This window comes from Perognathus longimembris, chromosome 18 (assembly GCF_023159225.1).
Source record: "Perognathus longimembris pacificus isolate PPM17 chromosome 18, ASM2315922v1, whole genome shotgun sequence".
Taxonomy (NCBI): Eukaryota; Metazoa; Chordata; class Mammalia; order Rodentia; family Heteromyidae; genus Perognathus; species Perognathus longimembris.
The window spans coordinates 11,062,189-11,089,645 of NC_063178.1; the positions used below are offsets into that span (position 1 = coordinate 11,062,189).

The 27,457-nt window shown below is 44.7% G+C and overlaps 1 protein-coding gene across 6 annotated transcripts in view; it reads left to right on the forward strand.

Annotated features, from left to right (window-relative positions):
- The window catches only part of Camk1d (calcium/calmodulin dependent protein kinase ID), a 291,202-nt gene that overhangs the window by 204,144 nt on the left and 59,601 nt on the right, over window positions 1-27,457 (forward strand). For 4 of the 6 annotated variants that reach the window (XM_048367991.1, XM_048367989.1, XM_048367992.1 and 1 more), the window contains one exon: window positions 5,044-5,118. The exons of the other annotated variants lie outside the window; for them this stretch is intronic. In XM_048367991.1, coding sequence (XP_048223948.1) covers window positions 5,044-5,118 — 75 coding nt within the window. The remainder of the gene's footprint in view (window positions 1-5,043; window positions 5,119-27,457) is intronic. 6 annotated transcript variants of the gene reach the window in all.

Genomic DNA, 27,457 nt, shown 5'->3' on the forward strand with positions numbered 1-27,457 from the left:
AGAGCGTTTCCCTCGGCTAGTTGCCTTCGATGTCTTGGGATTGCTGAGTCTCACTCAGCCTCGCAGTATCTGAAGGCCTTGCATGGAGGACTCTCAGGTCCTGAAATCCCAGGGCCACTGGGATAGTAGTAGCTCTATGGGTGTCAGTAGTGCAACATTTGTGACAGTGTAGCTTGTCCACCTCGCAGACATTTGAGTGATGCTATTCGGGTGCAGCCTCTCAGAGGTAGTCTGGTCCTTGGGGACGACCTCACATGCCCACCTTGTGGAAGTTTCCATGGCTGAAACGCTGCACTAAATGCTCCACTTTGGAATGTTCTACACAGGTCCAAATTCCACACAGTGCATCAGCTGAGCCTGATATCATTCATTCATTCACCAGGTGGGTTGACCGTGTTATCTGGAACTTTCATGACATTAGAGAAATGGTATAAAGTCAACTGGGAGTTGTGACTCATGTGTATAATCCCATCTGCTTGGGAGGCAGAGGTTTGGAACATCAAGGGTTAAGGCCAGTCCAGGCAAAACATGGACAAGATCCCCTCTCAACCAGTATGCCAGTTCTATGCTGATTGGGTGTGGTGCTGTACACCTGTCACCTCAGCTTTGTGGGAAATTGTCCAGGCTGGCCCAGACATACACATAGGACTCTTCAAAAAACAATGAATACGAGCTGATAGCTTATGCCTGTAGTTCTAGCCGCTCAAGAGGCTGAGATCTGAGGATCATGGTTCAAAGCCAGCAGGGGCAAGAAAGTCTGTGAGTCACTTATCTCTAATTAACCACCAAAAAGCCAGAAATGAAGCTCTGACAGAGTGCTAGACTTGAGCAAAAAAGAAAAAAAGAGTTCCTGGACAACACCTAGGCCTTGAGTTCAAGTCTAAAGACCTGCACACGTACACACACACACACACACACACACACACACACACACACACACACACGGTTGGGGAATGAGGCTCACGTAGTAGAGTTTCTGCCTACCAAGTGCATGTCCCTGTCAACAAAAAGTAAAAACAAAAACAGCAAACAACAGTGAAAACAGTAAAAAATTTTACCTACATGGAACTTGCCTCAAGTGAGAACAGTTATGCAGCTGTAAAAAAAAAAACACACACACACACAAAAAACAGTTAAAAAAAAAAAGATCCTAATGTCACCTTTACTGCTGATGCATAGTCTGCAGCAATATGATGAGTAGAGCTGCTCTGTGATTTAATCCCTTTTCCTTGATTACCATGTTTCACATTGACTCCAAATGCTACAGTCTAGATAAGTGAGTGATGGTGGGATGATCAAAGGCATCTAGGCCATGTGTTCAAGAGCGTAGCTCATTTATACATAAAAACAAACAAACAAAAAACGAGCATAGATCAACACTAAGAAGCCTGTGAAGTGGGGCATTGTAGCCCTCAACTATTTAGAGAAAGATGATGTGAATTTATTCGCCGTCTCTTCCAAAAGTAACTATTATTTAATATCAGGCCAGTTCCCGGTGAATAGAAGAAGTCTTCCCCCAGAAAAGTTTTAGCTCAGCTTGTGAGCATGGGGACTAAAACTCTCTCTTAGGTCTTGGCCACCATTACATCCATAATGCCTAGCTAGACAGGGCATTATGACTCACAGGGTGGACCCTCAACAAGTATTTGCTGAATGCTAATGGACAGAGGGAATTCAGCATGTGTAAACATTTGTGGAATAGATCCAGCCCTGCTCGTAGAAATGCGTGGATATTCATATGGCATATTGTGAAGATAATCTAGATACTGTAGATTTGAAAATATCAGCTTCAGTGTTTGTGTATCAAAAGGGTAGGAGAAAACAATTGAAGACAGCCCCTGGAAGGCCAGTGTGGTTTCTTTCATCAGATTCTAAAGCTCCAAAGTAATTAAAATATTTTTATTAAGAGACATTTAAGAGGCTATTGTAGGATTCATTTTAATATTTTCAAGCATGCTTATTCAACCATTGCTCCTCCCATTTTAAACCTCTCTGTCTCCTCGGCTCTTCTCTGGAAATTGGACCTAACAGGACTGCAGTGTTTTATCTTGAAGGCAATTTTACAGAGTATAGCATTCAATTCTTTTCTAATTGCTTCCTGGTCCTCTATAAACTTTTTGAAGGCAAAACTCTATTTTGGGTTTTTTTTTCTGTTCTAGTGGACATGTAGCAGAAACTCAGTGAATAACTGCTTGATTTCCTTGGTTCCTGGATACATTGAGAAGGTAGCATCTTTCCAGTCATGTTAGGACTGCTGAATGGGTTTGCCTTGCCATCTGCAGTTCTTCCGTGCCAGGCTCCAATGGATTGAAATCAATTTCTAGTTATCACTTGCCCAAGACCTGGCAGGTTGAATACACATTAGCTTCTCTATGCTTCTTTGTATCTAATTGAATCTGTATTAACTACTAGATGGCTGAACACTGGGGCTCAATCAGCTGCCTTGGCTCAGCTTCCAATGAGAGCTAGAACTGCAGATGCCAGTCTCCAGCAAGCTCATTGAGTGATCTAGCACCTAAAACCATAGCATAAGCAGTGACACTTGAATTTTAGAGGAACAGCAATGCAGTCTTTGGAACAAACTTGCCCTAAAAAGTATTTGTTGTCAATCTTGGATTCAGATGTTAGCCATATCCCTGGTATTTGGTATAGCAACCCTTTATGTAAGGCCTTTCAGTATCCCATACAACTTTTTTTTTTTTTTTTTTTTTTTTTTTTTGCCAGTCCTGGGCCTTGGACTCAGGGCTGAGCACAGTCCCTGGCTTCTTTTTGCTCAAGGCTAGTACTCTGCCACTTGAGCCACAGTGCCACTTCTGGCCGTTTTCTATATATGTGGTGCTGGGGAATCGAACCCAGGGCTTCATGTATACGAGGCAAGCACTCTTGCCACTAGGCCATATTCCCAGCCCCCCCATACAACTTTTAAATTCCAAATCAGTTTGGATGAGTGGAAATTGTTATGCCCATGTGATTGATTTCCTTGGAAATTTTCTTTAGCTTATTTGTAAAAAAGAAAAAAAATCCACGCAGTATGTGCTTTTCTGTGGTCATATACTTTCAGGTATTTCCAATAATAATAAAAATAATATAATGTCACAAATGTCTAAGATCTTGGCAGTCTCTAAGTAAGCTCTTTTTAGGGTTTCCTTGGTGGTAGTTGATTACTGATATTATTTTGTTAAGCGCATTCAGTAGCCACTGCTGATGAATAGGTAGGGCTCCACACAGGAAGCAGGCGAAACGTGAATTTAGTGTAATTATTTCTGCTCATGAAAACAACTCCATTAACAAATAAGAGCTGGGAAAATCAAAACAAAGCAATGCCACTTGTAGTTAATTATCTTGTTCTCCTTGTTTTAACTCAAAGCAAAGATATTACTCTTGTTCATTCCACCTTATCAATTTCTTTTTGAGAGTACGACATCTCTCACTTGGGGAAAACACCCTCGTTTTCCCTCAGGAAATCCATAATGTTGTTTCTTGCTGTTTAATGGCAACCACCTTTAAATATCATTCATGCATCGAGTAAATATTTATTAAGCAGGTCTCTGCTAGGCACAAAGGGGAAACAGAATGAATCATGTAATCTCTGCTTTCAAGAGGCTCACAAGAACTTGCTTGTTCCAGACTTGTTTTTAAATCATTCAGCAGTGATCATCAGCGAATGGCTTTGGTAAGAGCTAATTAGCTCAATGGGTAACCAGATGATTCTTCTCTCAAATGCATGATATAAACATCGAATCTTAGATTCTGAGTGGAAATTGCTCTTAATGGATAATTCCAGGGGCTACACAGAGGCTCTTTTCCTTCCTCTGGGCTGCTTGAGTCAGAATGTTGCCATTCAGAGAGCCTAGGCTTCTCTTGGGGGCTGGTGAGAAATATGGAAGGTCGGGCCCCCCAGCGCAGCTCTGCTGATCAGAATCTGCCTTGTAACCTGATCCCTTTGCACACTGAAGTTGGAGGAGCATCTGTCTAACTCCAATTCTCTCTGGCATTTCTCCCTGCATACGGTTCATCTTAAGGCCTTATTAAAACACAGATTTCCAGCTGGGAGCAGTGGCTCAAGTCTGTAACCCTACCTACCTGGGAGGTGGAGACCAAGAGATCATGGTTTAAGGCCGACTTGGCATGAAAGTTGGAGAGACTCCATCTCAACCAATGTTTGGGCAAAATGGCATCTGTATCCCAGCTAGGGGCTGGACAGTGGCTTGGAGCAGGGACATGCGTCTATCATCCCCAGTGACATGGGAAAGTAAAAATAGGAGGATCATAGTCGGGGAAGCACAAATTGGAGGTTCACAGCCCAAACTGGCCCAGGTATATGGCAAGACCCTATCTTGAACATAATGAATGCAAAAAAAAAGCGGGGGGCGGGGGAGTTAGAGGTATGGCTTAAATAGTAGAGCTAGAAGAGTGAGGCTCTGAGTTCAGTTCCCATTGCCACACCCATCTCCCCCCCACCCCCCTCCCCTGCCCAAAGAAAACCCAGACAGATTCCCGGGTTCCCTTCTCAGAGATTCTGATTTTGTATAGCCCTGTTGAGACCTGAGAGCGTGCACATTGCAGTCTCCCAGGAGAAGCTGAGGCTGCAGTTTGCCTGGAACTAGCCTGTACTCGTGCACAGGACCACAGAAGTGTTCCCTGGAAGGTGCAGGTCCTTAGATGGACATGCACACAGGTGGGTGTTGTGCTCACAGGTGGCTGTTCCTATGAGTCTGTGGTGGCCATTGGCGGATAACAGGGCTCAGCCCTTTGAGGCAGGCCCTGAAAGATGGCAGGTTATTGAGAGAGTTTGGCTCTTTGTTGCTCAATTGTAGGCCATAGAGCCTTAGGAACAAAGAAGCCCAGAAATGAAGGACACGTATTGGCATTGAGGTATGAGTCTGGAAAAGGTCTGAGAACCAGACTGTGGAGGGTCTTGAATGTCTTGTAAAGGAAATGGAATTCTGTCTTGCAGCTTTTTGCTGTTGTGACATCTGTTTCTGAGTCTCCAGGTCTGACTGTACTGACCGCCCTGTGTGTGCTTTCTTTGTTGTCTTCCAGGATTAAGCATGAGAACATCGTGGCTCTGGAAGACATTTATGAAAGCCCCAACCACCTGTATTTGGTCATGCAGCTGTAAGTACCTTGATGAATCAATGAGCGCCAAACGGACCTATAAACTCTAGGACCTAAATTAAAGAGGCTGGGTAACAGGGTAGTGGTAAGACTTGTGGGACACTGGAGAATTTGGGTCAAATGAAGACTGTCCCTTCGAGCCAGGTATAGTGATGCATGCCTGTCACCCAGGGAGGCTGAGGCAGGAGGAACCTGAGTTGAAGGCTAGCCTAGGTTACATAGGAAGATGCTATCTCACAACCAACCAATACACAAGAAAGTCCTCCCCTTCAAAAAATAAAATTCTACTGTGCTTGAAGCAGTGTGCAGGCTTCCAGTCCCCAGCTGCTGGGCTGGACTGGGAATCCTGAAACACTGTGCTGTTACTGCTGGTGTCTCCACAGTCTTCTCCTAGCCTGGGCCCTGTGTTGCCGCTGGCATGCACCTGGGCAGGCTCACTGTGAAGGACTCTGCTCCTGCCAAGGTCCCGCCCTATCTGAAGACTAAAGCAAAATAGGGCTGGAGATATGGTTCAAGTGGTAGAGTTCCAGGCTAGCGAATACAAGGCCCTGAGTTCAAAACCCTCATAAAAGAAAGAAAAGAGAGCATCATAGCATCATTAGAGCCAGATCGGGACACTAGCAGCCTTCTTTGGTTATCTCTGCATCCCAGTACGAGATTCCCAGGGATGGGAGGCAATAAGGAAGCTAAATATTGGTTGATTGGTGTGCCAGTCCTGGGAATTGAACTCTGGGCCTGTCCCCAAGCTTTTATTGCTCAAGGCTAGTGCTCTACCACTTGAGCCACATTTCCACTTCTGGCTTTTTAGTGATTAGTTGGAGATAAGAGTCTCATGGACTTTCCTGCCTGGGCTGGAACCTTTGAACCTCAATCCTTACATCTCAGCCTCCTGAATAGCTAAGAGTGCCACTGGCACTCAGCTGGCTAACAATTTATTTTTCAGGCTTTACCCCTTCCTTATGAATGTTTAAATAATATATAAACTTAAGATGCTGTCAGGATGCAAATGAGTGCTCATGAATGCACTTACTTAATCTTTCATTACCTTTAAAATACTTTATTACATTGTTGTATAAATAATTTAAAAAATGTTCAGTCTGGAAGCATCTGTCCAATTTTTCTCTGAGACTATCTATAAATTTAAGCCTTTAAAAAATGGTTTGGTTTAGTGTTAACTCTCCAGTGATCTAAGTATAGCCCTCCCTAATTCCTTATTCTTTTGTTTCCTTTAAGACTTGCCACATTTCTGATTGTTTTTCCCCTAGCAATCAATAATCCTCACCAAATCTGGGGACTCTCCATGGAGGCTCATGTGGCCATGTTTGTTGACCTGTACCCTTTAAAGATACAGGTGAGGGGCTGGGAACATGGCCTAGTGGTAAAGTGCTTGCCTCGTATACCTGAAGCCCTGGGTTCGATTCCTCAGCACCACATATATAGAAAAAGCCGGAAGTGGCGCTGTGGCTCAAAAGGTAGAGTGCTAGCCTTGAGCAAAAAGAAGCCAGGGACAGTGCTCATGCCCTGAGTCCATGCCCCAGGACTGGCAACAAAGACAAAACAAATAAACTAAAAGATAGCAGGAGAAAAGATACAGGTGAAACCTTGTCAAATATGATTGTCTGATAAAAAGAATAGGACATTTTGGTGACAAGCAAACTCCCTGCCAAATGACAGCTCTGTATCTAATTATGTGCTCATTTGTCCATGATAGAGAATACACTGGTACTGGATTCCAGAGCTAGCTCTATATACCAATCTTTTACCAGATCCATGATTTAAAAATATTTTCTCCTAGCCTTTGATATCTCTTTTTTTTTATCCTATAATTTCCAGCCCAAAAGATTTTAACCTGGATGTCTTTGTTTTTAGTTTTTTAAGAACTTTTGAAAGTGCTTTTGTTACCATGTTTGAGTTTTGGTTTAATAAAGCTTAACAGATTTTGCTCCTGAGATTGCATGTGTTCTCTAGCTTTGTTTGGGTTTGGGGTCTGGGTGAATGGAAAGTGGTTTTATTGTGTTCCTTTGGATCCTGTTTACTTATTTGTATTTGCTTTTGTTTTTGAAGAGCTTAGGAAGTCCTTGATATCTAAATATGCACGTGGATTCTGAGCACATTTTGGAGGACTGTGTTTCACAATATTTGTGCCTGGGAGATTTTTGTTTCCTAGGCTACATCATCCAAGTGCTGAAGCTCAGATGTAGTTGGGGATGCTCTGTACCCGTGTTATTATTTTTCTAATTGCTATTTTGATTTGGAGCATTGTAGCACATTTGTCCCTGTGGTGTTGCAGGAAAAGACTTGATTGTTGCTAGACATCTATATTTAAATTTTATTTGGGGGTTTTAGACAAATGCCCTTTCTCAGAAAATGATATTTAATTCAAACGTTCTTCTTTAGATAGTAGGGGGTCAATCTGACTTTGAGATAAATGATAGACAAAGTCAGTTTGTTTCCAGTTTTGTTTCTCATCTGACTTTGCTCATGGAAATCAGTCCCTGTCTTTGGAGACAATAAAGGACCCATCCTTCCACCTCTTCTACCTTCTCACCCTACCACAGCCCAGACCAAACAAAGCAATAAACCAAGATAACACTGTTCAAAGGGTGTATTAGAAAGACTTTCTTATATAAAAAATCAATGACATTGGTATTGAATTATATCAAATATTAAGTCTATACTTCCTGAATCTCTTGTCTCCAGCCTACAATATCCAACTAGCCATTCAGCTGGTCTACGTGGCTGTGTCAAGCACCACTCCCTTATCAGCTCCAAAATAATCTTCATATTTCCACATCTGCCTCTCCTGATGGCAACCTCATCTTCGCAAGGAACAACACCCTGCTACTAGTTGCTGAAGCCAAAACCCTGGTATCATCCTTCACTCCTCCTCCAATACGTACAAGTCCCCCTCCCCACCCAATATCCCCATCAGCAATCTCAGGGGTCACCGTACATACTTCTAAACCCCCCCCCCCCAGCGTCAAGAACCATGCTGGGGAAAAGCCTGTCCGTCTCCCGCCAGGCTGCCACCCTGGCTGCTCTCTGCCATAGAGTTATTCAGGTCTTGGCTCTCCTTCATTGAAAGCTGCCACTATCCAACATTGCTGTTAAAATTAAAACCAGAGGCCCCAGAACCGCATGGAGACCCGCCTCCTTCCTCCACCTCAGGCAATGCAAGCTAGCACGATGGTGGAGCCTTTTCCCTCTTCTTGCCCCTGTGCCTTGCTTAGGTTCATCCCTCATGGCATGCAGGGAATAGGGATTTCTGCCCCCCCCCCCCCCCGTCACCTTTCCATGGTCGCAGCCCCCCACCCCCCACCGACTGCTGCTCCCAGCATCGTCACTGCTTTATTGGTCTTTCTGACTCTTAACTCATCGGCAGAGTCACTTCTGTTCTGCTCTCCTCTACAGCAGGGCTTGCCTGTGAGAGGCACCGAATAACTATTTGTTCCATGCTGATCACATAGAAAAGGAATAATGATTCACACAGAATCTCTTTTCTCACCCACCCATTCCAAAGAACTTAAGAGCCTGTAGATCCCAATTTTCCATGAAGAGCCTGCTCAGAGAGCCTGCGTCATGCGTTCAAGCCAGTGAGAAACCAGCTGGCGTTTGACTACCTACACGATGGTATTTTCTAGGATGATAACGCTTGTAGGTTCTATTCCTGTGAGTAACTCACTTTACCTGGGAAACTTTATTATGCTTCAGTAAATACTTTTAAAACACAAAGGGAGGTTTACTCAATAATATCACAGGACTTCATTGCAACTATTGCCTTCCATCCACAACCTATTTCCTAAATCACTTTTTTTTTCAATAAAAGCATGCATGCATTTTTACCAATTTTGTGATTGGTTGCAAGGAGCTCCCTGCAGAGGGGATATACATGCTGTTTTCAGGCCATGATGACATTTAAACATGCACAGCCTGCTGAGCTTGAGGAACTAAAAATTAAACACACGTTCTTTAAAGAATATTCATCTGTCCCTGTATAGCCCAAGACCTGGAAATACAGGCTGCTTCTAAGAGACCATGCAGTGTGTCCACGCTGTTGTCCCGGGCACAGAGCTGCTTGGCTGGTCCCCCGCTGTGGAGGAGGTCGCCCTTGCTAGCTTACATGGGGATTTGTGCTGGCAGCTTCTACACTGTGCGCCCAGAACCATTTTTAATTAGAACACAAATGATGACTCGTAATGGAAAGCCTTGTGTAAATATCAAGCACAACAATGAAGGGGTAGTGCTTCTGAATTCTAACACCCTAATATATTTACATATTAATTTATCTGTGCTGGCCACAGATGCTAAGGGAGAGCCTGGGGCCCTGCGGTTTCTGATCCATGTTAGGGGGATGGCCAGGAGGGCGGATGGGGACGTGGACAGAGATGATCCTTTTTACCAACTTTCTTCCTGGAGATTATAATCCCTGACTGCCAGGGTACTCTGAGGGGGAGACACCCCTAAATAGAGGTTGACTAAGACATAGCTGGATGGATGTGTTAGGGGTGAGGTGGGCTGTGCTCCTGGGAGGAGGGCTGGAACACAAAGATGCTTTAGGATGCCTGTAATCTCAGCATCCCCCAAAACCTACTGTTAAACAGCTAGTGAGTCAGAGAAGAAATCACAAGGGAACCTGGCTAGCCTCTTGAAGCAGATAGAAATGTATGAATCTGCATTCAACTTAAAAGTCATACATTAAGAACAAGGAAAGATCGAGAGGCCGAGATCAAGAGGGTCGCAGTTCAAGGACAGACCCTTTCTCATCCCATAGCTAGTCATCCCCATTAGTTTTCCCAGGGCCCTGTAGCAGTCAAGCCTTGCCCTGGAATGGCTATGTAACATAACTGTACTTCTACCCCAAGTTCTAGAACTTGATATGTTGAAACTCTGTGGGGACCTAGTAATGCTTGAGTGTCAGCATCTTCACGCAAGCCCTTCTTACTTTTGGAAACAAGTCCACTTCTGGCTTTTTGCCCTGGAGATAAAGAGTCTCATTATGGACTTTTTCACCTGGGCTGGCTTCAAACCATAATCCTCAGATCTCAAGTCTCCTGAGTAGCTAGGAGACAGGCATGAGCCACCAATGCCTGGCCTTTCAAATGAATCTTTTGTTCTCTCATTTCCTCCCTTCAGACACGCCTCTGTTGATGAGGTTGGGAGTTGATGCATTCACTGAAGGCTTTGAGTTCTCTGGATTTGACCCCCGATCGCAGTAGCCAGAGCCTTGAGGTGCAGCTGTGCAATGGAATAGAGGAGCTCTGTAGACATAGTTTGTTTCTGAAGTCTTTTGAGGTTCATTAGCCTATCTGGGGATTATTTGCACATTAAAAATCACCTCATTTAAGTCATATACTTTTTTGGAAACAGTGTGGCTAAATGGCCTGCTGACATGGGCTGGTATTAAAGAAATGATGCTAAGGACTAAGTGCCTAGATTGACATTGTGGGGCAGTATACTCTTACTTCTGTACCCAAGCAAATCTGTATGACCACAGAGAACCTTATTTTGCAGGAAGCATGTGGAGCTGCAGAGAACTTTATGGGTTGTCTCTTAGAGGAAAGACCTGGGTTTTTGGAGTGGGGAACTATTTTTATGTATGTGTTTGCCAATCCTGGAGCTTGAACACAGGGCTTGGACACTGCCCCTTTCCTTTTTTGTTCAAAGCTAGTGCTGTACCACTTGAACCACAGCTCCACTTCTGACTTTTGGTAGTTCATTGGAGGTAAGAGTCTCATGGAGTTTCTTGCCCTGGCTGGCTTCAAACTGTGAACCTCAGGTCTCAGCCTTCTGAGTACTTAGTATTACAGGCATGAGCCACCAATGACTATCTTTTTTCAAAAACTGCATATCACTCTGTACTATTTGGATTTGTTTTTTTTAAAACCACATTAAAAGAAATTTAAAGAAGTCTTCTCCCCCCACCCCACTCATCTCAAAGGTCTCCCGGCTTCATTATAAAAACCACTTCCCAGATATAAAGGAATCCCTGGTTTCTTATAGCACTCTGTATGTCAGGACCAACCTCCAACTGTCATTATTTCTGCTTCTGCCAGTAATTCTTACGATCGTGAGAATCCATTATTTCTGTAAACAACAAAAACTCATCTGCTGGCATAATGAAAATGTAAATCTTCCTCTGGAAGATGTGACGGGGAGAGCGCGTGCTCCGTTGGTGTGAAATATCATCTCCGAAATAGGAAGAAACCTGATGGTGTGCATTTTCTGAACAGATTCATTTTTAATATCAGCCTTCATACTGAGCTCTTAATGACTTGGGTCTTTAATTATCTCACCGAGCAATTTGCGTTGATTGAAGATGAGCCATTCTCTTGGATATATTGATTCTGGGCTCAGGGAAAAAAAATTGCACAGTATGTTTTGACAAAGTGCCTTTTAACACAATGCCAACTGTGCCATGCCCCCCACCCCCAATTCATGTGGCAGAAGTGTTTGCCTCTGATCTCCACTAGCCTTCACCTTTGCAGTAAAGATGCTATGGAACTCACATTGTGACTGTAACAGAGGACTGTGAGCTGCGAGGTGATGAGCCCCTGATTTTGCTCCTAATATGGAAAGCATGCTGGACAGTCGTGGGTAGCCAGTCAACCCTAACTCCACGATACTATTTCACAAAAATCCAATCATAAAATGAAACTGACCGCGTGTGAGCGTGTCCAGCTCCAGGTAAAGAGCACCTGAAGTGGAAAATGCAGGTGCCACACCAGGACAGGAAGCACCGTTTTACCACTGATCTGGAGAGAAGGTTGCTACTCTTAGTTCTGGAGATAAGTATTGGGAGATGGATCTTAACAGCCACTATGGGCCATAACATTAGGAGTTTTCTTTGCTGCTCATGAACTGCTGGTGCTCTAACAACTTGTGCTTTCTTGCAAATAGACATCATATTTGTTTTTCACAATATCCTCAGAAGCTCTGAACTCAGAAACCCAAGGCCAGTGCTCTAGTCTCTGGTTGGAACACCTTGAGAACCGTCATAAATACAGCCAATTAATGGTGTGTGTGCACAGGATTCTGATCTACATGTGAAGACTGAGATTAAATCTCTGCAGTGAGTTCAAGTCTTTCCTGTGTTTTTGTTTTTGTCAGTCGTGGGGCTTGAACTCAGGGCCTGGGCGCTGTCTCTAAGCTCTTCAGCTCAAGGCTAGCACTCTACCACTTTGAGCCACAGTGCTACTTCTAGTTTCCTGGTGGTTAATTGGAGATAAGAATCTCACAGACTTTCCTGCCTGAGCTAGCTTTGAACCGAGATCCTCAGATCTCAGCCTCCTGAGTAGCTAGGATTACAGGCGTGAGCCACTAAAGCCTGGCGAATCATCTTTCTTAATAGATAGACCTTATTGGTTCCCTCTCTGCTCCTGTCATCACACCTCCTTTCTGAATCTTTGAAGGACCTCTGTGGCTACAGAAGGCCCACTAGAGTAAAACCCAAGTGAATCTCCGTCTCAAGAGCCTAACGTAAACCACCTCTCCAGAGCCCCTTTTGCCACCTGACCCAAGAAATTAGGCCTTGGACATCTTGGGGGAGCCATGGTGCTGCCTTCTCAGCTTCTGTGCTGTAGGCCTGCCTTTCACAGGTGGATGCCTTTAGCTCCAGCCCATCCCAAGGCTGATCTCCCACTTTCTCACTGGCCTGCAGCCCTGGCTGAGAGTACAGTGAGATTATGCTAACATCATTTTTTTTTTTGCCAGTCCTGGGCCTTGGACTCAGGGCCTGAGCACTGTCCCTGGCTTCTTCCCGCTCAAGGCTAGCACTCTGCCACTTGAGCCACAGCGCCGCTTCTGGCCGTTTTCTGTATATGTGGTGTTGGGGAATCGAACCTAGGGCCTCGTGTATCCGAGGCAGGCACTCTTGCCGCTAGGCTATATCCCCAGCCCATCTAACATCATTCTTGATCATCATTTGTGTGTGTGTGTGAAACAGGGCTCGTGCTTGCTAGGAAAGCACTCCACCACTTGAGCCATCACTCAGGACCTAATGTACTGAAGTACTACTTTACATCCGATCATAGAGCTCAGTGAGTTAGCTACTGTGCAGTGCGTAGACTTCCTGAAGCATCTGTCGCCTGCCTGAGGGTGCTCCCTGCGGCTCTCTTCCTGTTCCCTGTGACCCTGTTCATTCTACCCCAACAAGCTATGCCTGCCTCTAAAATGTAGCCATTCAACTTGGAAAAAATTATACTAAGTGAAGTGAGCCAGACCCAAAGAAACATGGACTCTATGGTCTCCCTTATTGGGAATAATTAGCACAGGTTTAGGCAAGTCACAACAGAGGATCACAAGGCCCAATAGCTATACCCTTATGATCACATAAGATGATGCTAAGTGAAATGAACTCCATTTTATGAAAATGATTGTTATATGAGAGTTGTAACTACTTTCAACATCCCATGTGTATCTGTAGTTTCTACTATTGATGATGTTCGTGTATCACCTTCTTGTGATTGTATCTACACTATCTCTATAATCTTATCTGAGTGTATGGGAAACAGTGTGTACTGGTATTAGAATTAGGAAATTCAAAGTGAATACCAAAATTGAGAGACAAAGCGTAAAATACGAGAAACAACTACAAAAGCAATACTTGCAAAACTGTTTGGTGTAAGTGAACTGAACACCTCAGGGGGGGACAGGGGGAGGGGGGAGGGGGGTATGAGGGACAAGGTAACAAACAGTACAAGAAATGTATCCAATGCCTAACGTATGAAACGGTAACCTCTCTGTACATCAGTTTGATAATAAAAATTTAAAAAAAATGTAGCCATTCATTCTGTGATATAATCCACATAGCCTTGTACTTAAAGAAAGATGATTTTATCTTTTGGGAAATGACTTAGAAGAATCATGTGGAGCTTGAGTGTTTTCTGGATTTCTCCATAATCATTTTTGAAATCGCTGCCTGAGAAATTTTCTTAGGAGTCTAGTGCCTTATGATTTATCTGTCTACTTGAGTTCCATAGCCGTATTCTGGTTCCATGGTAATTGTCTTAATGGATGGAAATAATCATTCTCTGAAAGCTGTCATCGACTGAATTCTACTTCTAATTCTTGAGGCTCTTCTTCATTGTGTTTGGAAACAAAGAATTTTCTACTCAGTAGACAAGTCAATTCTTCCTTTCATGGGAAAAATAGGACTTTCGAAGGAATTATCTCAGGAAGATGAATCAGCACTATACAAGTGCATGTAGTTCAGAGTGAGAAACTTCTCCATCTTGGTGGTCTTGCTAAATATTCTCTTCTAAACTGCTTATTCACTGTCACATTGATGTTACTTTTCACTGCACTTGGAACGGAATAAAATGATACTAAATTCAATAGAACTTAGTTTAAAACACCACTCTACCCTAGAGGCAATGTAAGACACGGGCCTAAGCACATTGTACTTGTGATACAGCGATTCATACAGAATTTAGAAGAAACTGTGGATTTTATTTGAGCTGTGTAGAGTGGCACATGCCTCTAATCCCAGTTTTTCTTAGTGCAGAGTGTGAGGATAGTGGTTTGCGGCTGGCCTGGACCAAAAAAAAAAAAAGAGGGCAACCTCCGTCTTAACAAATAAACTGAGCATAGTGACAGGCATCTGCGGTTCTGGCTATTTTGGGGAAGCCATTGGTAGAAGGATTGTGGCTTGAGGCTGATCCCAGGCAAAAACCATGTGATCTTACCTGCAAAATAATTGAAGTAAACAAAAAAGGCTAGAGGCATGGCTCAAGTGGTTTGCAAAAGCAAGGTCCTGAGTTCAAGCTGCACCACTCCCCTATACACATAAATCTGAATTCAATGCAGGTTCAGTGTACCTGCTCTGAAATACTTGGGACCATAGTGTTTCAGATTTCAATGTTGTTGTTGTTGTTTTTTTATAAATATTTGCATATGCATAGTGAGATATCTTGGAAGGGGCATGAATGCAAAACCTAAACCTAACATTCCTTCGTGCTTCACATATAGCTTGTACACATAGCCTGAAGGTAAAGTAACTTTATACGATATTTTTAGCGCCCTGTGTTTTGGCAGCAGCGTGCTGTGTGAGCTCAGATGTGGTATTTTTTCACTTGTAGAATCATGTTGGTGTTCAAAAAGTTTTCCAGATTAGAAATACTTCACCCTGTTGTCCTGAAATCTCTGAGTCTGCCTTGTGTGTGTGTAAGAACCAGATCAAGCCAGCCTCGAATTTGAGAATCCCTAGGGAGCCAGGTTCCCTTGTTTCCTGTACACTTCCTGGTGGTTGCTCAATGTCAAACAATCCTGTATTCCCTGCCACTTAGGAGGCAGAGATTAAGGATGCTCATGACCCAAGGCCAGCTGGGCAAAAAGTGGGAGAACCTATCTGAAAGCAAATGAAGGACAAACGGGTTGAGGATCTGGCTTAATCCTTAGAGCACTTGCTAAACAAGTGTGAGGTTCTGAGTTCAATTCCTAGTAACGGGGGCAGGGGGAGGGGAAGCAAGCTGGGTTGTTATTTATTTATTTTTCAGCAGTGTTGATGCTTTGAGAGTGCAAAGACACTTTGGGAAATCAAGTCAAGTGGAAGACCCTGGCCATAACACTCCTGCTGCTCTCTGCCAGGCTGTCTGGCCCTCTGCCTCTAGCCTGGATTTTGTTCTGTGGCTCAGGCTATGGAGTGGAGCCTGTGGGCTGTGTCCACTTCCTGACCCTGTAGTGTGAAAGGTCACCAACGCCTTTGGTGCGGAAGGCTGCCTGCTACAGGAAATGGCTCTTGTGATGTCCGGCATTGGGCTACCAAGCCCTTGAGTTTACTTGGCAGGAATTGTTTCTTTAACAAGAAAAGCTGGGCAAGCCTTGGAAGGGCCGCTGTTTACTGAAGCAGTGATAAGTGTTTCTAAACATAGGGGCTTTATGAATACTATTTCATCCCGGAATTAATGGAGTTGCAGTGTTTTTTGTTTGTGCTGATATTGGGGCTTGAATTCAGAGCCTGGGTGCTGTCCTTTAGCTTTTTCACACAAGCCTAGGACACTGCCACTTGAACCACAGCTCCACTTCTGGCTTTTTAGTAGTTAATTAGAGATAAGAGTCTCACAAGCTTTTCTGCTTAAGCTGGCTTCAAACGCCAGTCCTCATAGTTTAGCCTCCTGAGTAGCTAGAATTACAGGCATGAGCCGCCAGCACCTGGCTCTTGGTAGAGGTTTTTGTTTTGTTTTGTTTTAAGTCTGTCTAATTTGCAGAAATATAATGCGGGGGTGAGAATTTATCATGACATTTGATGTGTAATTGCTACAGGTGAACCTTTTTTCCAGTAGCTTATCCATTGAAGTTCCTGGGTGTATAAGTCTCCACATATACTAGATTAGCCATTGCCCCAGAAAGAATGCAGATTAATGCTCATGGAGTCTGTCATCACAGATTAGCATACCTTCACTTTATATGGGTCTGTATATAGCCTTGCTTTATGGATATCTCATTTTTTTTAATGTGGTTGATTCATTAACATTGAACTCATAGCTAACAGCACTATATTACAAAAACAAAAAACTCAGACCTGAACAAAGCTACGTAACAGATTTGTCTAGGCTTCCTGCACTTAGAAACACTGGCCAGATAAAAGCCCCAGGGATGTGAACAACTTGGCAGGCAGCAGCTACTCTATGGGAAGGACGTTTATTTCCAGTATGAACATTGAACGAGGAGACAGCGTTGTTCAGCGTCGGCTGGGAAGGGATGCGTTGCATGACTCAGAATTTTTTGTTCCTTGCCTCGTGTCTATGAATGCCCACAAAATTCTCATGAGGAATTTCACCCAGGAGAAATATGATTAGTAATATTAGTAGTGAGAATTGGGAAGACTTACGTGTTAATTTTCTCTCCTCTTTTCCATCCCAATGGATAGATCACAGTATTTTCCCCCATAGAGCATCAGTGAAAATTCACTAATCTTCACCATTTGACAGTCCCACTTTGTAGTTGCGCCTCGATTGTTTAGTGTTCCAATGACTCTTTTCTTATGAAGGCTTAGTTGCTGATTTGCAAGCAAACAACCCACCAAAAAAGCCAAAAAGCCTGCACCTGGATTTCATTAATGAATTGATTATGATGTATGGATACAGTTTACTAGCGATAAATATACCTCTGGCACAGAGTTCAGACTTCTGCCAGAGAATCCCAACTCTTCTTACGTAGCTGGCTGTGCTTTCCTCAGTCTCTGTCTGCCAACGGCCTTCATTCCTCTCCCTGCTATTCACTTTAGGAATCTCTATACATCAGAAGTTTTTCCTTCCTCCAAACATACCTGCTAGAATGGAGATCTGTACTTCTCTCTTCCCAGGGTGGGTAAAGCCCAAATCAGAGGGGCTGAACAGGTGAGAGACATATTCCCATGTGTATGGGCTGTCCATCTTGGCTGGCAGAGACCGTGCATGTCGAGATCCATCAGGCAGCTTTCCATACTGTGCATATGGGCATAGCTATCTAGCAGGTGGAAAGCAGAAGGAGATGTGGAGGGACAGGGAGAGGGTTGTGGGGGCCCTGAGAGCAGTGCACACACCCCCTTCCATGTTTGTTTTGGCCAGGTGGGCTTTCTGCGAAGCAGCTCTGAACTACTAGGAAACTTGGGCATACACTGACTTTCAGAGCCCCAGTTTCTCTGTCTATAAAATGGGAAGGGAGAGCAATGGGAGGGGATGAAGAGAGGGAACCACTAGCTCATGCCGGGCCCTGTTTGAGCCTGAAATCTGTCAGGCTCCTGGCATCAAGGTGTGGTAGGTACTCCATTCAGATATGGTGAGGATGGCTGGCCAGAAATCTTGCCAGTAGTCCCCTCCGTCTCCCTCTCTTGACCTCGGTGAGATTATTTAAGGTTTGCCACCTCTGCAGCCCCTTCTGCGGCGGTCTGGGGATGCTGACTGCCCATGGAGAAGGAGGGGGCTCCTGCATGGTGGCTGTCCAGCGAGGTGCCCATCCCTGCCCCATCACCCACAAGCATCTGGGGAGGCCATACCAGGACTGGGCAGAGTGACTCAAGGGGTAGAGCACTTGCTTCACAAGGGCAAGTCTGAGTCCAATCCCCAGTACTGTCAACATACAAACATACATACATACTTAATTTTAAAATGTGGAAGTGCTGCACAGTAAAGGTTATAAAACACTGTTTATATATCAGTTACGTGAGCATGTATATGTGGTTGGCTTGTTTAGGAAGATCAGCCTTTCTTCAGTTGTTACCATGACTGACTTCTCCCATGCAGCTATTTCTATCCAGGCAAATGAAACCAGCAATGACTTAGACTGGAATTCACTGTGCAACAAAGACTTAGGCTGGAACTCAGTCCTCTGACATTTAAGAGTATAGATTTTGTTTGTTGCTGCCTTTTTTTGTTGGTTTTTGTGGTTCTGAGGATCAAACCCAGAACCTCATGTATGCTAGGCAAGTGTTCTACCGCTGTGCTATGAATATAGCTCTGGATATTCTTTCAGTCATGGAGATAGGACCTAAGGTCTATGTTCCTATGGGAACAGGCAATATCTCACTGTCACTCAGCTCCAAAGGCTCGCCAACCGGAATGCTCTTGTTAATTGCATGCCAGGTTGAACAAAATGTAATGCTAACTAGAAGCATCATGACTTCAGCAGTCGTTGAACGTGTTTTGCAATGTGTTATCATACGGTAGCATCCTGATTGAGCACTTAGATATACTAAAATTCTTTTCTCTTTATTTAGGGAATTGATAGTATGATCCTGAAATGATCTGTGGTGAAGCAATGTATTTGGACCTGAAGAATGTAGGAATGATTGTGTTTCTATTAGTTTTCTCATTTGTTGTTTAATATGCTTGTGTTTCCATGAGTTTTCTCATTTATTGTTTCATGTGAACGGTTTGTGGACACTGTTCTATCTGTGCTGTTCTTTTGGAACACAAAGATGATACTCTCCCTTTGGGTCCAGAGGCAGAAGCGGATGATGGCTACTCAGGATACGTGTCGGTGTAGTCAGCTTTCCATCACTATGACAAAATATTGAAGCGATTATAAAAAGAAGAGGCTTCGTTGGCTCACCATGGGACCAGACTGGCGGAGCCTTTACTTTTAGGACTCAGGTGGCAGGAATTGGAGAACATGTGGCGGAGTACCTGCTCACTTCATGGCTAGGGAGCAAAAGAGGGAGGAGAAAGGGCAGGGCCCCACCGTGGCATGCAGGAGCACTCCTGAGTGTGCTCCATCCCAGTGGTCCCTACCTTCTAGAAGATTCCACCACCTCCCCATAGAACCACCCAGGACCAAGTCTTCACTTTTGGGCCTTTGGGTGACATTTATCATCCCCCAACCATAGCCAGATGGGAAGGCGAGAAGAGAAAGGGATGTAGACAGCTGGGATTTGTATACTACCCATCACCAACAAAACTTGCTATGCAAATGAGCTTCTTCCGGTTGAAGAAGAGAAGGGAGGGCCAGGATGGCGGTCCTAACCTGACACCAGACATGGACCGGCAGTCAGCCATGGATATACTTTGTGTCGATTGCTTCTTTCTCTTAAAACAAAAAAATAATTGTAGTTATCCAGGATTGGAATGGAGGCTCGGCTAATTAAAGTTTCACCGTAACATCAGTACGTCAGCAAGCAGCATAATAACATGGGCTTTGCTTTAAGAAATGGGATTTTTGTTGTTGTTTGGTTTTTATTTGTTTTGGCAGAAGTTGTTCTGTGTAATTTTGATTTTGAGTTCCAATTTGGGGCTTTAAACTGAAGGCCTCCTACTTGCTAAAAAACGTGCTCCGCCACTTGAGCCGTGCTTGCTGCTGGCCCTCTTTGCTCTAGTTATTTTTCATATAAGATCTTAGGCGTTTGCTCCAGCCAGTCTTGGACCTCCTACCTCTGCCTCCCTCATAACTGGCATAAAGGCCTGTGTCACCATACCTGGCTTGATTTTGAGCTCGGATCTCACTAGCTTCTTCTTTTTTTGCCCAGGCTGGCTTAGAACCATGACCCTCTTCTAGCTCCTGTGTATCTGGGATATTAGGTGCGTGCCCCCACATCTAATACTTACACATTCTCCATCAGGAATTTAAGCACCTATTTAAAAGGAAGAGAAATGGAACGTGAAATCAAGTATTGGTGGCCAAATGGTAGCCGTAGCTTGTGGAGAACAGTCAGTAAAGGTCTCCTAGAGACTGTTACGTAGCAGACTGCCAGAGTTCCCATCTCTAACCTTTCTTGGTTTTGTGGTATTTTGAGGGTGATGAGGCTAAGTGAATGTCTTGAAGAAGCTCGCAGACCTGCCTTCATACCCCATGCCCTCACTAGCCCCTGCTCTTGGGGCAGGAGCTTCTGGGCCTGCTTCAATGGCTGTCATTTCAGTCCTAAGCATATTCTCTTCAGGCCATTTAGGGGTGGAATCCCTGAGGATTTACACGTGTAGTACAGTCGAGCATTTACTTCTTTGACTAGGTATTACCAGTGCTAGATGACATTGACATGGCAGTGACTAGAGCTGAGAGCCATTGTGTTCAGTTTCTTTCACCTTTTCCCTCTCAAAGTCGCCATACATCAATAGCCTATCAGCTTAGTCTTGGCCCTTAATGGCCACCCAGAAGTTTTGTGTGCATGTGCAAGCTTGACAGTACAGTACACCTCCGAGCATATCCCTGGAAGCTCTCAACTAAGACCACGTGCTCGGTTTGTGAAGGACACAGACTTCCAGTGGCCAAGAGGTAAGCAAAGCAACTGAACACAATTGGACAATCAGAAAACCATAGGAAAGGCAACACGGATGCTCCGCGCATCTCCCTCCCTTCTTCCTCCCCCATCCTTATCCTAGCTGGAGCTCCACTTGCAGTCAGGAAACAATGTCCCCAAAGGCTCACTGTAACTTGTTTTTCTTCAACTCTGTAATCTACCTCTTGCTACTCATTCCTATAATTGCATGGTGGAAGCTAAAGAGTGGATCTTTTTCCCCCGCTGTCCGTAATTTAAAATGATTCGTGGGTCTTCCTTGTTTCCTAGAATTCTTTTACGGTGATTAGCTTCAAAGACAGGGTGAAAGAACGTGGGGATAAGTGGCTTGTTTACTTCTTTGCATCTTCAGATGCTTTATTAAGAGCTAAGGATGTGTAGCTCAAGTGAGAGAGTGCTTCTCTGGCAAGCACAAGACCATGAGTTTAGACTCCAGTAACACACACACACACACACACACACACACACACAGGCACGTGCAAGCGTACAATGCTTTCAGTGACTTTATCAGTAATGTGATCTTGTCTAGGACATGATTGGTTGGTAAATGCATATATATATAGTTTGACAGAGATGAGCTTGTTTTAAATGACCCCCTACTGTACATTCTATTAAAGGTTGTAGATCATTCAATAAAGAGGTGAGCTAGAATCTGTTGCCCCACCCTTCAAAGTTATTCTTTTTCCTGTCCTTTAGTGTTCATATGCCATCATCCCTCTGTGTTAGTTCATTTTCTCAGTGTTCTGATAAAATACCACACAGGGCAGCTTAGCAGAAGGAAAGATTTAGTTGGGTTCACAGTTTCAGAGGTTTCCATCCATAGTCCTTGGCTCCGTTGATTCTGTTTATTTGTTTTGTTTTTGTTGCCAGTCCTGGGGTGTGGACTCAGGACCTGAGCACTGTCCCTGTCTTCTTTTTGCTCTAGGCTAGCACTCTACCTCTTGAGCCACAGTGCCACTTCTGGCTTTTTTCTACATATGTAGTGCCGAGGAATTGAACCCAGGGCTACAGGTATATAAGATGAGCACTTTACCACTGGGCCATATTCCCAGCCCTGGCTCCGTTGATTCTGGGGAGGCAGAATATCATGGTGGTAGGAGCATGTGGCAGAGGCTGCTCACCTCATAGCAGAAAGGAAGCAGAGACAGAGAGGCTAGAAGAGGCCTAGGGACAAGATATTCTCAAAGACTTACCCCCATTGGCTTCCTCCCTCCAGAGACTCCAGCTTCTGAACTTGCCACAACCTCTCCTCCCCGCCCCCCCACCACCACCCAAAGCAGCACCACTTGCAGGAACCAAGCCTCCAATTCATGGGCCTTTTGTAGGGGGTGCTTTATATCCGAGTCCTCATGCCATGTTTGGGAACCATGTTACATTCAACATAGACACCTGCATTCTGCACGTGTGCAAATTCTTTTGGAACTTCCTACTGTGGAGTTGACTAGAGTCTAGGGACCTTCCACGACATCCTGCTGGCTGGAATGGGCTTACTCAGTCACATAGGGAGACAAGAATCACCAATGGGGGCTGGGAATATGGCCTAGTGGCAAGAGTGCCTGCCTCGTATACATGAAACCCTGGGTTCAATTCCTCAGCACCACATATATAGAAAACAGCCAGAAGTGGCGCTGTGGCTCAAGTGGCAGAGTGCTAGCCTTGAGCAAAAAAAAAAAAGAAGCCAGGGACAGTGCTCAAGCCCAGAGTTCAAGCCCCACGACTGGCCAAAAAAAAAAAAAAAGAAGAATCACCAATGGCAGTGGGTTCCATGAAGTTCTCAGCCTTGGAAAAGCTTCCAGTTGGAAGTCTTAGAAGGCCCACTGTGACCAGCGCCTGCCCTTGGACTGGGCCATTCTTTTCCAAGTGGCTTCTGGAGATGGTGAGTTGATTAGGACATGGGTACCATGATTGATTTTGATGCTTATTTTTGCAATTCTGTTGCCTTTATCTAAAACCCTAGGCAGTCTAAAAATAAAGACTGAACTTGAAGAATTAAAAAAAAAATAAACATTATCTGTTTCTGACTGTGGCCCCTTGAGCCACTTCTTTAGGCTCTGAGCTAGGCTTGCCTTCCAAGATTGATCAATATCTTCTTGCCTTGCTCATTTGTGCTAAGAATCCAAATAAGATCACTGGGCAACCTTAGCCACTCACGTTTGTAATCCCTGCTACTCAGAAGGCTGAGATCATAGTTCAGAGCCAGCCTGGGCAGGATGGTCTGTGAGACTCTTATCTCCAATTAAGCAGCAAAAATTAAAGAGAAAGAAATCCAAAAGTAGAGCTATGGCTCAAGTGGAGCACCAGCAAAAAAACAAAAACTCTACAGGACAGCACTCTGGCCTTGCCATCAAGCCCCAGGACTGGCACAAAATAGGAGGAGGAGGGGAGCAGTAATAAGTAAGATGGGGGAATGGAGGCTCCCAAGGCTGACAGGTGCTGGGCCTCGGCATGCCTCACTGAGCCGGGCTGGTAAGGGAAGATGCTTCCTGCTGGATGCGCTGGAGATTTGCACTGAGCCAGGGTCCAAATCCAGATGCAGAGATCTGTGCATCCTCACGCAGTGTGAGAGCCAGAGGACCAAGCTTGCAGTGGTTCCAGATGCCGCCTGCCTCCGCTGGGGGTGGCGGGGACTCCATGGCGGTGGGAGGGGAGGGCGTGGCTCTGTCTGGAGAAGGTGGCGGTTGGGGCGCAGGCCCTGGCATCCCCTGGCACCCCTCCCCGTGGTGAGGCCCGCCCCCTGGGGCTGAGTCAGCCTGTCTGGGGGCGGCTGAGAACCTGCTGGGAAAACCCACGTGGAGCTCTAGGATTACATAAATGGAAAGTTGGGGGGGGGGTGGGAATAATACAGATGCAGAGGGTTCGTAGAGATGGAATACATTGTAGCTGAGAAAAAAAAGCCTTGGCTGAGAAAATGTGGGGGTGCTGAGGCGTTGCTGGAGGATTTTTGTGGGTTTTTTTTTTCTGTACTCCTTGATGAAGGGAGACAGGGAGCTGGTGGCTTCAGAAGAAACCAGCTGCCTCCACCCACTTTGCATTGTTGAAACAAACACAGACATGAAGAACAGGACCGCCATGCCATAGAGGCTGGGGGAAGGAAATGGAAATAGCAAGACTATAAGGAATTGAATGTATTCTTCAATCTTGGGGTGGGGGGGGGAATCAAAAATATCTAGAATGGAGATTCATAACCCAAATCTCTGAGTGTGCTCACTCAGAAGTGGCAAGAAAAAAACAACAACACAAAAAGGAAAAGCCAGTGGCTCACGCCTGTAAGCTTAGCTACTCAGAAGGCTGAAATATGAGGACTGTGGCTCTAAGCTAGATTGGGCAGAAAAAGTCTGTGAGATCCTTATTTCCAATTACCCACTAAAAAACCAGAAGTGGGGCTGTGGCTCAAGTGGTAGAATATCAACCTTGAGGGAAAAAGCAAAAACTAAAGGCCCCGAGTTCAAGCCCCAGGACTGGCACAAACAAATAATGGACAATGGGGGCATGATTGTATTATTGCCCTTCTTGTCCATCTAATAGGGAAAAATGGAAAGCAATGAGTGGAGTAAATTTTACCTCCTGGAGTAAAGATAGAATTGGAACCCCAGAATTTGTGGTAGAGTGTTGGGACTGTATGTATTCTCTGCTGTGGGCCCTCAGAACTTGGGAGGCTTTCCTGAGTGCATGCCCGGTATGTTCTAGAAAGGTGCGCTGCTGGTCAATGGAGTGGTAAGCTCATCATAGTAAGTATTCTTAGGATAGGATTCTTACAACAGGATGTCTTAATGGCAGGCAGTTGCTACTATTTAGGAAAATACCATGGCTGTGGAGGTAGTTGTAGAAATTCTTATTCCTGGGGTAACAGCAGAGTTTATTAGTCTAGATACATAACCAACCTTTTCTTCTTCTTTTCCCCTCCCTCCTTTTCAGAGGGTCACAGCCTTATTCTATGACAATCTTCCCCTCCCTCCCCCCTCCCTTCCTCCCCCTTCCCTCCCTCTCTCCCCCCTCCCTCCCTCCCTCTCTCCCTCCCTCCCTTCCTTCCCTTTCCTTTTTCCTTTCCTTCCCTTTCTCTTGTCTTCTTTGGTGCTGGAAGGAAGCACAGTGGGTCCCTGACCACTCCAGGAAACAAGGGTTTCTATCGTGTTTAATCATTTTTGAGTAACATCATGTCATTTGTAGTTATCATCATAATTTCATTTTAATTAAAGAATGGGACCTTTAAAACACACTGGAGAGTTCTAAGAGCAAGAAAACCTCCCGGCCAAAAGGTTCAGACTTCCCACAGCAGATGATGATGGACGGCTGGCCCCGTGGCTGGTGACCAGCTGGGGTCAAGGTTGAGCCGGGAGTGGTTGTCATGACTGTGGGCGCTGCCAAGACCTTACCTCTAGGAGAATCGGAACCCCCCTCCTGCTATGGGGGAAGTACAATGGCATGGGCTCTCACTGCCTAGGTTGCCATCCCAAGTCCAAACTTACTGTGTGAATCTGAGTGCAACTCTTCACTTCTCTGTGCCTGTTTTGTCCCTTTAAGATGTGATATGAGCGCATTTATCTCACAACTGACTGTGAGGATTAAATAACATTTTGTGTGTGTGTGTGTGTGTGTGTGTGTGTGTGCGCGTGTGTGCTTGGAATCCTACATATCACACCTTTTTTGAAAGAAAATGGACTATTTGTAACCCACCATTTCAAGGATACCCAGTTCTTTAGTTTTCCTGATTAGAACCCATAGGGTCTTTCTGCCAATAGGTAAACAGTTGGGTCCACGTGACTGGCAATGTCTTCTGCCCTGAGCAACAGTATTACGTCATCTCCAGGGGAATACTTGGGTCAGTCTGTTGGCAACTCTGTACTTGTGCTGATCTTTCTCAACATCTTTATTGAGCATCTATTATTATCCCCTAGGAATATACCAGCTACATAAAGATGTAAAGAAAAACACTCGACATAGTAGTGAGAAAAAAGGTGGCAAACACATATTTTCTACAACAGCATTTTTGTTTGTGTGTTGTTTACCTTATTATCAAAGCTGCACGTCCCTGGACAGAACTAGAGACACAGACTTAGTTTTTTTTCAGTACTGGGGACTGATCGCTTTTATGCTTGCTGGGCAGACACTCTATACTTGAGGCATACTCTAGCCCTTTTTGCTTTTCTTATGTTTTAGATTGTCTCAAGTTTTTGACTGAGATCACCCTTAGTCTACAATCTACCTCCCACATCACTGAGCTTACAGATAGGTACCACCATGCCTGGCTTGTTGATGGAAATGTGGTCTTCCTATCTTTTATGCCCAGGCTGACCCAGAACCATGTTCTTCTTGATCTCCACTTAATAGCTGAGACCATCGGCATGCACTACCATGCTCAGCCCTCACATCTTTGGGGGCTCAAATCTGGCAAGTTGTGGGGTGAAGGGTGGAATAATTTGTAGCTGCTGCAACTGTACTAATTTACCTGCTGCCCTCCCCCAACTTGATGGAGCCTGTCCCAGTGAAAACTCCCTATTTCAGGAGTTGGGTTCTAGCTTGGGGGCAAGGGGAGGGCTTATGAGCAGTGTTGTTTCCCACCAACGACGCATAACTAAACCTCCCAGCAATGCATGTAGTATACTGAGATGACCAAAATGAGCATAGCCCCGCCAGGAACCTGTGTTGGCAACTTTATATAACCCACCCAGCTCACAAAACACCGTGCAGAATTCTCTGTCTGACATTCCATCAGTCATAATGGGAGTTTCCACCAACTGTTGATGTTGTAAAATGGATTTTTTTTAAAAATAGACTCTGCTTCTCTTATTTCATCATGAAATCAAGAATCCATTTCCACTCCTCCGCCTCTTGGCATTAATTCCAGGTTAATAACGTCTCTGGCCCTGGGGTTCCGGGGCAGTTGTTTTCTGGCTAACAGCAAACCAGCTGCAACACAGGAGAGGTGGATTCTAAGCCCTTGAGCTTCTAAGGAATCTATGTTCCAGCTATTTATAGTCAGGTGGTCTTAGTGGCCTGGAACAGCATCGACACCTACAGGGAGAAGGGAGAAAAACACCGGAGAGGCTTACTCAACCCTGCCTTTCCAGGCCCGCGGATAGGTTGTATCATAAACTGCTTTATTAAGTGGCAGGTCCTTTGTACAACTACTTAAAGAATAAGAAAAAAAATAAAATAAGAAGCAAAAGGAAATGGAAGTCTGCATGATAGAAAGCAAAGAACTTAGCAGACAAATATACATGAGAATTTATATTTACCAGAGTGCCCACAGGTCTCCTCCGACCTGCCAATAGGTGTTTTCAGAATGTTTCCAACTATATCTTCATTGCTATATTTTTTTTTCTGAGTGTAAAGACCCTCAGTTTTCCTCTGGCACTTGCTATTTATCCATACCACTAGATGAACTTGTCATAGAAAGCTCTTGAGCTTGCTGGGCAGATGGGCTACAATTGAGACACGCTTTTGTTATTTAGGGTGGGGGGAGTAATTATAGTTTTGTTGTTGTTTTTCTCTGGGATCAGCTTTGAGCTGCAATCTACCTACTTATGCTTCCCAATTGCCTGACACCATACCTGGCTTGTTGGTTGAATTGTAGTCGTGTGTGTGTGTGTGTGTGTGTGTGTGTGTGTGTGTGTGTGTGTGCGCGCGTGTAGACTG